The 12,090-nt window shown below is 38.6% G+C and overlaps 1 protein-coding gene across 1 annotated transcript in view; it reads left to right on the top strand.

The window, feature by feature from the left end:
- The first annotated feature begins 2,828 nt into the window (after positions 1 to 2,828).
- LOC140241885 (ATP-binding cassette sub-family C member 9-like) overlaps positions 2,829 to 12,090 on the top strand; it is a 33,547-nt gene continuing 24,285 nt past the window's right edge. The window contains exons 1-9 of the mRNA XM_072321640.1: positions 2,829 to 2,874; positions 3,414 to 4,014; positions 5,116 to 5,358; positions 6,218 to 6,406; positions 7,172 to 7,333; positions 7,708 to 7,863; positions 8,944 to 9,078; positions 10,857 to 11,019; positions 11,944 to 11,984. Of these exons, the coding sequence (XP_072177741.1) occupies positions 3,421 to 4,014; positions 5,116 to 5,358; positions 6,218 to 6,406; positions 7,172 to 7,333; positions 7,708 to 7,863; positions 8,944 to 9,078; positions 10,857 to 11,019; positions 11,944 to 11,984 (1,683 nt within the window). The 5' untranslated portion in view covers positions 2,829 to 2,874; positions 3,414 to 3,420. The remainder of the gene's footprint in view (positions 2,875 to 3,413; positions 4,015 to 5,115; positions 5,359 to 6,217; positions 6,407 to 7,171; positions 7,334 to 7,707; positions 7,864 to 8,943; positions 9,079 to 10,856; positions 11,020 to 11,943; positions 11,985 to 12,090) is intronic.

Raw genomic sequence — 12,090 nt, 5'->3', positions numbered from 1 at the left:
ACCTGATAATATATACATTTTGTAAAACCGAATGAATAACACAGTATTAATCACAGGGTTAGGAAGACACTGTGTTCCCATCCGCTCCCCTATTTCAGGTATCAAAATGAAAGGTAGCCATACGGTTTGTACATTTATAATGTAACTATAAAATCAACAACACTTGATAAATACATACCTTTCTACCATGCCACTAATAGAGCTAATAATTACCCGATAATCAATCAGGCAAGACATGCACAAGTGCTTATGATCTTAATGGTGCTTATGTCTAGTCAACAACAAAATATGCCATTTGAAGTGATCAAGGCAGAATCATAGTCCTGCAGTGGTATTTTGAATAATGTCTGCAATTAATTTTCGTTAGGAATTGGCGTACAATCAACGCATATGATATTGTATCTAGTATATTTTGTTACATTCACTGGCAATACTACTCTTTTCTCGTGTATTCTGGAGCAGATATATATATATATTTTCTTCTCATTTTCAACCTTTTCTTGATATATATTCGAAAGAAGTCATGATCTACCTTTAATGTCGCTCAGAACAAACTAGCATAGATGTAGAATGAGAATAAGACTCATGAAAGTACAAGGCTTATGATTTAGATTAGTCTTTATGTTTAGTTTTTTCACAATTCATTTTAGTAAACCCCCACAAACGATTCAATTTATGTAATACAAACACGCATGAATAAACATGGAAAAATCAGCACTGCACAAACAATAGGCGTGCCATTAAACAAGTACATTGTATGTTGATAATCAAGACAAGGATAGAAACTTGTTCAGGCTTTGAAGGAGTGATGATATCACAAAAGATACAAAAATATAAGAGTCTACAAAAGCACAGCATGTTGATCAAGAGACTCCCTAAGATAGAGAGATGCGTTTAGTCTATTCTATAGAAGTAGACTCAGAAGTGATATAAAGTAAAAGAAAAGCAGCAATAGGCCCTAGAAGGCAGGAAAGAAGTTAGAAAATAATTATGAATGGTCGAGGAAAACAACAACAACAACAACAACAACAACAACAGCAGCAGCAGCAAAAACAAAAACATGAAAAGACTACATGATGCCAATAATATTCACCTGTGGACCGCGATCTCTGGCCAATGTACTTACGCATGGAAACACCCGCATAAAAATGATTTGATGTGTCGAATGTACGTACGTACCATCACGTGAAGTTAATTCGTTCCATATTGAATTCTGAAGTCTCCATAGACTTAATACACGCCACTAGATTCCAGTATAAAATGGGTGAAGGCCGTGCTCAACCTACCACTTCACACTCACACCGAGATGGAAACAAGCAAACTCAAATATCACAAACTCTAATAAAAAAAAGCGAGAAAGCAGACGTAGGTTCTTACAGTCCTCTATTTCTCCTCTTGTACTTCCATTCATTGTTTGTCCTTTTAAACATACCTCCTTTAGTTCACAATTATCATTGATGACGTCATAATGTTGACTCTATCACACATGTTTTGCTACAGTAGAGTCTATGTGTAGGCACGTAAGCTGCATGAAAACAGAACAACAACAACAACAAATTTGACCTACACCTGTAGTTTTTATTGCGACCTCTGTGATTTATCACCTCCCCCGAATCTACACAGGAAGTGCAATCATGTGATCAATGGATCTCATATCATGTTATCATTTTGCCGCTTGGCCTTCAAGTGATAAATGCAAACTTTGAGTCCGAAATCCATACAGTGCACGGTCCCGGTATCGGCAGGTTCAAGGTGCAAGTAGAAGTGGGTCAAAAAAAACAAAAAAAAAACAAACAAAAAAAACCAACAACAACAGTTACATTACGTTAAGTACTACCTAAAAGTCAAATCTTCTTCAGTTGTGTATCTTGTTTAGTTGTAAACTTGTTCGTTTCCTTATTTTCGATGAGAACAAGGTTAGGAGAAAATATGATGTCAATTAAAACTTATTTTTTATTTTTTTTTTAGCTCTCCACGAAACAAAAATGGTTATCCTGTGGGTGTATTTTTTTTTTGTACATGGATGTTCAGGGAATATGATACATTATGTTTATTTTCAACTACATTTTTGATAAAACTTTCATCGATCAAGTGAACATTCGGGGGAGAATTCCCTTCACAACTGCACATTCTACATGGGGAGGTGATTATCATATGTCACGACATGCACGTTTAGGATTCTGTTACAATGACGAACTGTCTTTTCAATGCTACCTTAAAAAAAAAAAGATACCGGTAACTTTGTATGGGAGTGAATGGGACATATGCTACCTTTGCTACATGACAAAGTTATCGAGTTACAATGTACATTTATTTCCCTCTTTCCTCAACTCCTTTTCCCTGCATTTTGCGCATTTCCAGACACGATTCCAGTACAGATGACGCATGGTTGTTGCACCATAGCTTCGTAAGAAAGCCTTCACCAAAAACCACACAAGGCAAGGTTTGGTGCTGCAAAGTCAAGTTCGTGGATCTCTTTGACCTCCGCGCACACAGTCCGAAGTCCGCACAAATATATTTTGTGGCGTCGGTGCTGATAGTAGTCGATCGCTGTCCGCTTGGGAAAACATAACAAATCATTTACTCTTCTGTGTCTCGATTAAGTGAATGTTTGATGGTGCAGGGCGAATATTCATCTTGAACTTGGTACTGTATAGTCTGAATTGAATCGAACTTGGCTGCATGCGCATTGTCGAGTCGAAGTGTCCAGTGTTAATTCAGCAAAAATTGACTCGTTTGTTTATCTACGGAAGTGCAGCTGTGCTTGAGATGGATGCTGCTGCTCCACAGTCCTCATAGCATTTCATTCAAAACACATTTTGTGGCGTCGGTGAGAGTATATGCGCAGGATAATACAGAGTTTATACAAGAAGTGTAAGAGCGCTCAAGATTTTTGTTTTTTACTGTCGCCCAGACTAGACACGTGCCAGGTGTAGCCAGCCACTCACGAAAGTCGTCACTAAGCAAGAGCCAGCGTTTCTGTCTCGTGCAGTGGTGTGGGAAAAGTTATACCGACATAACGTGGTGTAATAGCGTTGTATTCATTGGGCTGAGACGGAATTACTGATTGGCTACCGCCACAGCGAATGTTGCGCTTGTTCCGATTTAGCCATTATACTCCATAAACATGCCTCATGGTCTGATGGTGCAATGACAGCAACAAGTGTTCTGTTCCGCTTCTGTTTAGGTCCCTTCAACATGAGGGCCATACAAAGTTCATAGTTCCATAGCATTCGAAAAACACGATAAGGCATGGAATGATCACTTTTGTTGTAAAGCTCATTTCGGAGCAGTTGAAGCTTATATATTGCATGTGCCTGTAGAGTCTGCGTCACCTTAATCAATTTCATAGAACATTGTTGTTTGAATGCTGTAACGATAAATGATTCTAATTTTTTGTATTACTTGCGCAGTGTCAAGATGTCTTCTGGACAGTGGGACTGGTTTTGTGGAGAAAACTCCACGGTTGAGAAAGAAAACTTTTTGGACAGCACCTGCAAAGTGAACGCCAGCATTGTGATATCGCAGGTCATATTTGCCGTCGGCTTTCCTCTCATCCTGGTCGTCCTCCAATGCTGCACATCGTACGGCAGCCTCCCGTCGTCGAAATACCTCTTTCGACTGCCGGGCCACTCGTCGCGATGGGTCGTCACGTTCCTCTTGCTCGTCGTGTCGCTTGCGGCCCTTGCCGAAGGCATCCTTACTAACGACACTTTTTTGAAGAACACGCTGCCGATGCAGCCGTACCTTTTCGTGCCCGGGGCAGTGATGACAATAGCCGTGATCACCTCCCTCGTCTTCTACCACTGGCTGGAGACGTGGCGAGTCAAGCACATGGTGTGGCCGCTCCTCCTGTACTGGGTCGCGTCTCTTCTGACGTCGATATTCAAGATGATCCACCTCGAGCGACAAGGCCTGATCGATGTGCACGTGTTCGTCTTCGACGTCGCACTGGCCGCCGTCGTCCTTTTCGCCGTCATGCTCATCGAAGAAATTGTCCTCATCCGTTCAATAGTAAGCTGCTTCATATTTTTAGAGAGGGGTGGGGTGAAATGAAAGGAAATGAAACGTTTCGCCTATTTACTATAATTCAAGTTCATATTTTTTAAATTCAAGTTCATATTTATTCGTTTTTTTTCCACAATATATAACACAAACATAAATCTCACTATCTTAAGTGACATAATCAATGCATACAATTGTACAGAGAAAACAACAATAATAGCAAAAAAAAAACTAACAGTAGCGATACATTGCAATAGTTGCTAAGATAACGAAAGTGAAATAGTTTTCAATATATGCACTGTGTGAAAAAAACGGAGGGACCCACTAAAAATTCATATAACTTTAATAATAATGATAATAATAATGATAATACTACTAATAATAATGTCTATATCAATAATAATGATAATATTGATAATAATGATAATATTAATATCAATAATAATAATGATAATGATAAAACTTGGATACATATCCCAGGGCTCGACATTAGGGGTGGCCCGGTAGGCCCATATAGCCACCACGTCGGGTCGCCAAATGTGTCTTTCGGTGGCCCGATAAAGGCACTTAAGATTCAAAATGGATTGTCATGTTTTTGTTTATTTCAGGTCAACTGAATTTCAGATGTCAAGATTTTAGTGGTCCGATCAAAGGGCCACTAAAATTGCTCCATATGCAGTCATACCTGTTCGTACCTAGGGTAGAGTTGACGATCGCTGTGGTCACCTCCCTCATATACATGAATAAATATACATATATGATATATACATGTATATATGTATACATAAATATATATAATAAGTGTGTGTGTATTTGTGTGTGTGTGTGTGTGTGTGTGTGTGTGTGTTAATGTTGTATGTACTGTTGATTCAGGCTATCATAAATATGCTTAAGGAAAAAATAAGACACCTTTAGTTGTAGCAGTCGAAAACTTTTCATTTTTTAAAAGATTTTCAATATAATTCACATTCATTGTCTGAACATCCTCATTTCTTCCTTTTCATATGAGTTGAAGATAGAAATGGAAACCGGATTTGTTACTATTTTGAGCATTGACCGCTTTCCTTTTTTTTTACGCCTTGTGTGATTCAACGTAATTTTAACACAAAGGTGTTCCTCGGTTACGACAACCCGCTGTACGCGACATCGGACAGTACCACGATGAAGAAGGACATGAAGTACCTCCACGATCACTGTACTATCCTGTCAGCCATGACATACTGGTGGGCCAACTGGATCTTCACAGTCGGCTTCAAACAGGCCATCGAGCCTTCCATGCTGGGCAGCGTGCCTGACTGCCACACGTCCGAGTACAATCACAAGATATTCAAGGAGAACTTTTTGAAAGAAAAGGTAAGCCGGACATACGCTAAATGTCCGTGAAGTACATGATAATACATTCCTAATGCAGGTATACTCACCTACGTAATGTAATTATATGTGTGTGAGCGTGTGTGCGTGTGTTTGAGTGTGTGAGTGTGTGTGTGCGTGTTTTACGCATGTGTGTATTTATTCTCATGTGTAAGAGTACAGTATCAGTAAATTAGGAAGCTCTTCTGTATGCATGATGTAAGAGTGAAGAAAGATATGTCTTCCCCTAGATAGCATATCTCAGTCGCGCATGATAAGAGTGAAACCATGAACATGATGCAGAGAATGTCTGTATCGTGAATAGCATTCCATTTTTTTTGAAAGCTTCATTCTTAAAGTTAATTGACAGCCAAAATAAAGAACACGATTATGAATGAAAATTTGTCGCAATTACATCTATAGGAATTTAACCTCCGGATAAAATTGAATTGAAAAATGACAAAATTGGACGATGAAGACGGTGTGGAAATCAACGGGAAGACATATTAACATCTTAATTTCACCACAATTGTTACTATCACCAATATGACATCTTCATTATTGACTATTACTGTCATTATCTCTGCCATCCTAATTATTATCATGGCTATGGAGAATCATTAATCATTTTAGTCGTTATCGTATCAGTAGGCCTACTCTATAAGTACCCATTAGCATCTATTAATACTCTATTGGTATCTCGGTCATTTCAGAACTGATTTCCATCGATTAAACTCTGAATTCCTCTGAGTAGAATTGTAATGCTCTTTAGTATTTCATAAGTTGTTTCTAATCATCTCGTAAAACAAGTATATAATCTAATTTGTTTTATCACCTAACTCGTATCTACGGCGTATAATAGGTTAGAGCGGACAAGGCAGGGCAGGAAATCAACATGTACCGAATCTACTGGAACACGTACGGGACACGATGGGTCACTGGAGGCGTGTTCAAGCTCTGCGCAGACTTCTCCGTGTACGTGGCTCCACTCTGCATCAGCGGCATCATTCTCTTCGTTACCGACACCCTGTACGGCTCCGACGACGAAACGGTGAGAAATGAGAAGATATTTCAAGTGGGTATCTCATTAGATTGGAGACTATTTGGCTACCTAGTAGCGACTCGAGTCTCCCTGGTCGCGGAGACGTCTCCATGACGTCTCCTGGAATGTAGCCGAATGTCCGGGGAGTCGCGAGAGAATCGAACATGATCAATTTCTTTGGAGATGTCTCCGTGACGTCTCCGCGAGGTCTCCGAGACGTCTCAACGACCTCACGTAGACCCATTGGCGACCTACACAGGGGACCCCACGGAGACATCTCGGAGACATCACGGGGAAGGCTCCGCGACTTCCGGACGAATCAGTAGTCATCTTATTTGGAAACGTCTCTGAAGTCGCCCCGGAGTGTCCGTCTCTGTGAGAATGCAAGTCATCTTTTGGTCTCTCGAGTTGCACGAGTCGCGGCGACTGACCAGTCACGACGATGTCTCCTCCATTGAGATACGCCATGAGGAAGAAAACAAAAAACTGTTTTGTCGTTGTTACTCCACTGTGTTTTATGATTATTATGATAAGTGTCATTATCTCCTTGTCAACTGCGAAAATCACAGAAATTACGTGTTCTATCGGTGCTCTATCTATATATCTGTTAGAAGTTTAAGAAACTTAGACGGACTGTAGCATAAAAGGGAATGGAGTACAAACTGGCTCTGAAATGCGCCAGCAGTGAACAAGTAGTGCAGTGCGTTATGTCATTTAAACATCGTTTAACAGGAGTATGATATAACTGCGCAACATCTTCATGTCATCTCACAGGTTGATGTCACTCCTTACCACGTGACCGCCTCTGAGTTTTTCTCCAATGGCTACGTCCTGGTGGGATGTATATTCATAGCTGCATTGGTGAAGGGACTTCTGGAGCAAGCCTACTTTTACTGGAATTTGATGGAAGGGCTTCACGTCCGTTCTGCTATCCAGGTCGGTACACATACAGACAGTCACGCCAGACATACACACTACACAGACACAAACACATCCACACACACATAAACACACACACATACATAGTCCTACCAATAATACACATATACATGATAGGTATAGTATAAGAAGACACAATTTTTATTTAAACCTGTGAAAGCACACACACACACACACACACACACACACACAAATATGGTCCGCTGTTAACGCACCTCATCACCGCTGCAGTAACCATGGGCTGTAACGTATATCTCATGTACTATAACTATAGAATGATGTCGTTTTTAATACTAGTAATATGATTTGCTTGAAAATTGTTCACCTGTGATCATGTTGTCTTGTTTGTATATTATTTTTTCTCTTTATAGAGCATGGTGTACGAGAAAGCACTTCGATTGTCGACGTACGCAATGTCGGGAGGGATGATGACCATGGGCCAGATCACCAACCACATGTCCATAGACGCCACCAATGTCCAGTTCTTCTTCAACTATGGTGTCGAAATCTTTACAATACCAGTGAAGGTATCATTAGATACTGATGGCAGTCTATCTCCAGATCAGTTCTGATTTGACACTTGGTTCAGACAGTGAAGTAATGAGTGCATACTAAATGCTCTTCATGCAGACAAGCGGGGATTTTATGCGGGTTGTTGCCTTGTGTTTTACAGCAAAAACATGGTACTCTGCATTTATCTTCCGCCAGGTGGAATCTGCTGTCTATATACCAAGTATCGAAAAGCTCTACCAAGAAACTTGTCTGGCTAGCGAGATTAGCTAGGATATCGACTAGTTTGGTACTATCTTGAGATCAAAGGGTGATGTAGAGCAATGGATACCGCTATTCCGATATATTTGTGATCGATGTTATCGAATCTAAAATATTCCGTAGCAACCACGATCGGGTATCGAAGCTCTGAAACTTTAACTTTTTTGGTTAATATTTCCCATTTCCGTCGTTAGGGCCTACCCAACGGCAATCGTGTTATTTATGGCGTTCTTTCACGCATTTCTCTTACATAAGTGTTTACGTGGTGTGAGGGTCCTTACCTAGTGTTGATCGACTGTGGTGTTTTCACGACCATAACTGATTACATCTCATTTGGGTTGTTTCGGCAGTTAGAGACGTGTCTTATATGACTACTAGATATTGCATCCTGCCACAACCGTTGCTGATTCTAAACATCATTATCTTCGTCATAATAGCTATTACAATAGGAGTCTTTTCCATGTCCAGGCTTTATCTCGAATAATTCATTTAACACGCATTTATTACACACACACACACATACAAACAAATACACACAGAAAAGAAGAAACAGTTAATCAGCTGTTAGATTCAAATCTGTTCGGTGCTCTTTTGATGAATTTTCGCTTTTGGGGCACTCTAGATAGCAAAAATATTATTTTCTGTAAAGAGGAGCCCAATCATTGGTCATCTCTTAGCGTATCACATGGTGCATTATTTTGTGCAGCCCTTTCCCTTTTCACGAGTTTTAATAAAGCATTATTTTGATCTTCTTGTTGACTGATGGGCAAAAAAAGAAAAGCAAAATCCTCATGAAACACTGATTAATTTATGTCTTGCATTTTTTTTTTCTCTAGATTGGAATGACTCTGTACCTCCTCTACGAGCAGTTGGGATATCCGTCACTTATTGGGGCTTCAGTCTTCATCCTCGTAATTCCTTTCCAACTGGTCCTTGCATGGTTGACGTCCAAGTACATCAAAGAAGTTCTGGTAAAGAAATCACGTAATGTAGGGCGAAAAAATGATAATGCCAAGTAGACAATAACCATTTCATTCCATTCGATTAAAATCACACATTTCATGTCTGATATTTCGTTCATTGCAACGCTACGAAAATATGAATTGAACATCTAGTCATCTCTGCCTTATAAACCCAAATACTTGCGTGGTGGTACACGTGAACGCAAAATGCCTTAAACATACTGCATGTTTGGTTATTCGGGGTTTTGTTTTGTTTTTTTTTTTTGGGGGGGGGGGTTTACTGGGTACTCAACAAGCAGCTGACACACACAAATAGTACAGGTCTATACAATTCAAGTAAAAAAATGCAAACTTTTAAAAACATTGCCTAGTGTTATTGTGCTTAGCAGCAATAAGGTATTCCGATTTATGTTTTAATTTGATAAAAGAAATAAGAGATTGAATATTGGGATTTTCTTTTCTAAACTTACAACGATGATAGTAAAAGCGGATACAAAAAAGAAAACTTAATGCAAAAATGGTCTTTGCTCAACCAAATATCTTTTTGAAAGATGACAATTGTGCTCATCTCTTTTTACTTTTGAGTTTAAATATTTTTCTGAACATTTCCATAAAGGGATAATAAGTGCACAATAAAAACGAAAATGTTCAGTGGAATCTGACATCTGATTGCATAAACTGCATAGGTCATTGCCTGATCTTTTTATCTTGTACAAAAATCGTTCGTGGCTATAGCGTTGTAAAAACTCTTGAAATAAAAGGATTTCAATTGTATTGCAATTGCACATTTGAAATTATTCTTGTGGATAACGGACCATTCTTCACTACTTAGATCTTACCGAAATTTACATTCCACTTTCTACATCATTCATGGGGTAAAAGAGGTTTAATGAAAAGTGAACAGGCAAACCTTGAAAGGTTGTTAGCACTCAATAATATTTCCTTTAATCAGTCAATGGGCATTTTTATCGTTCGACCACAATCTATACAAAGGGATTGCCATTGTTAAAGAATTGAATTTCCTCTCAACTCGAATTGGAATATGAAATTCCAACAGATTCTTAAAAATTCTTTAAAGCGATTATTATTATGAATTACATCCTGTATTAATTGCTCTAATACCTTTATTATACCAGACGGGATAATATTTTGTTTTGTTTTGTTGTTTTCAAACAACTGTTCTTGTTATACCACAACCATTGATAACAAACTTGAGTTCAAGTTTGTTGATATTCTTTGACTTAGGCACTCGCCAAAATCTCAAAGTGTCTGTAAGTTGAAAATTTAAAGTTTAGAGAACACTTTCGGTAGCTTGTGCTCCAAATAAGACCATGAAATCACGATATTCAGTTAAGTTTTCTTTTCGTTTCCATTCACTATCCCCGACTATGAAAAGTATTATCTAAAATAAATTTGACCCACACAGATTTCCGATATCAACCATTTTCAAACCCCATTGATTAGCATGTTTCCCGCCGGAATAAACCTACTCAATATAGTTTCACTTTCTATAACTTATTTGTTTCATCATTAAATATACACGAATGAAATCATTAATGAAAATCTAAAGAGTGAGTATGTAAATCAGTATGAGCAATGAATATACTTGTGTACGATGTATTGAGATATCTCTTTGTATTTGGGCTCTGTGTTGCGCTGTTTGTATCATATAGTTACTGATATTGTGTGTGAGAGTTTATGAGTTTACTTTCGTGCATATGGGTTTCTGATGTATATTCACCTGTTCTAACTGAAACATTTATCTTGTTGATCTTCAATCCCCTTAGCTTCGTTCCGACCAGCGCATGAAGTTTTCTAATGAGATGCTTCAAGGAATTAAGATCCTTAAACTTTACGGCTGGGAACGTCTCTACTGTGAATCTGTGAAGGATACGAGACAGGACGAGTTGAGCAAGCTTGTCAACGTTTTCATCATTCAGGCTGTGAATTGTAAGACCCATAAGCCCATTCGATTCCGTAGAATTATCTGTTCTCAAATCTAAAGAGAGAAAAAAAAAACACAAGAAAATTAGGGAGCAAAGACAATAATAGTAGATTGAAGACTAGAATTAAAACGCATCATCTAACAGTTTTCAAAACCTGCAGAGTGATAAAGTAACATTTTTTCCTCGATCGATTTGATATCTGCTGTCTGTCATGTATTCCAAACAGTTTCTTCTGGTCTGATTACAGCTATAACGTTGTATCATAATCCTTGACACTTCCATATTGAGGCAGTAACCTGCAGCTATCCTTTAAAGGACAAGTCCACCTTCATAGACATAAGGATTGACAGAATGCAGCAATATTAGTAGAACACATCAGTGAAAGTTTGAGGAAAATTGGACAATCCGTTCAAAAGTTACGAATATTTTAAGTATCTGCGCAGTCACTGCTGGAAGAGAAGACTACTACAGTGTATGATGTCACATGCGTACAAGTATATAAGGAAAATAAAAAGAGAATTTTACAAGACTTTACTTTTTGAATAAAGTGCACATTTCTTCGACTTGCTACTGACGTATGTTAAGGGTAATATTATTCCCCCTGTCTTCTGAAAGAGAGAAGTCGAGTGTTCTTTTGTTATGCGAGAAAAATGGAAATATGTTGAATTTTTTTATTCTTTCTTTATATCGTTGTACTCATGTTACATCACAAGCTATAGTAGTCTTTTCATCCAGCCGTGACTGAGCAGAAACTTCAAAAATTAATAACTTTTGAACGGATTGTCTGATTTTCCTCAAACTCTCACTGATGTGTTCTACTAATATTGCTGCATTCACTCAACTCACATGTCTATGGAGGTGAACTTGTCCTTTAAGAGTACATTTTGCTTTGTATTGAGAATCGCTTAATTTTCTCTCTCCTATATAGTTGTTGTCAACCTTGGAGTTCCGATCACTGTGAATCTGGTGGTAAGTTGTAAATTCCTGTCAGATAACCCTGGCGTGAGTGGAAAAAGTGACATCCGATGTACCTAATTCTTTTTTTTTTCCACATCGAGTGCTATGGTTTTTCCAG

This window comes from Diadema setosum, chromosome 2 (genome assembly GCF_964275005.1).
Source record: "Diadema setosum chromosome 2, eeDiaSeto1, whole genome shotgun sequence".
Classification (NCBI taxonomy): Eukaryota; Metazoa; Echinodermata; class Echinoidea; order Diadematoida; family Diadematidae; genus Diadema; species Diadema setosum.
Note: the sequence above shows the minus strand (reverse complement) of the source record. Positions and strands in the feature narration are given on the sequence as shown.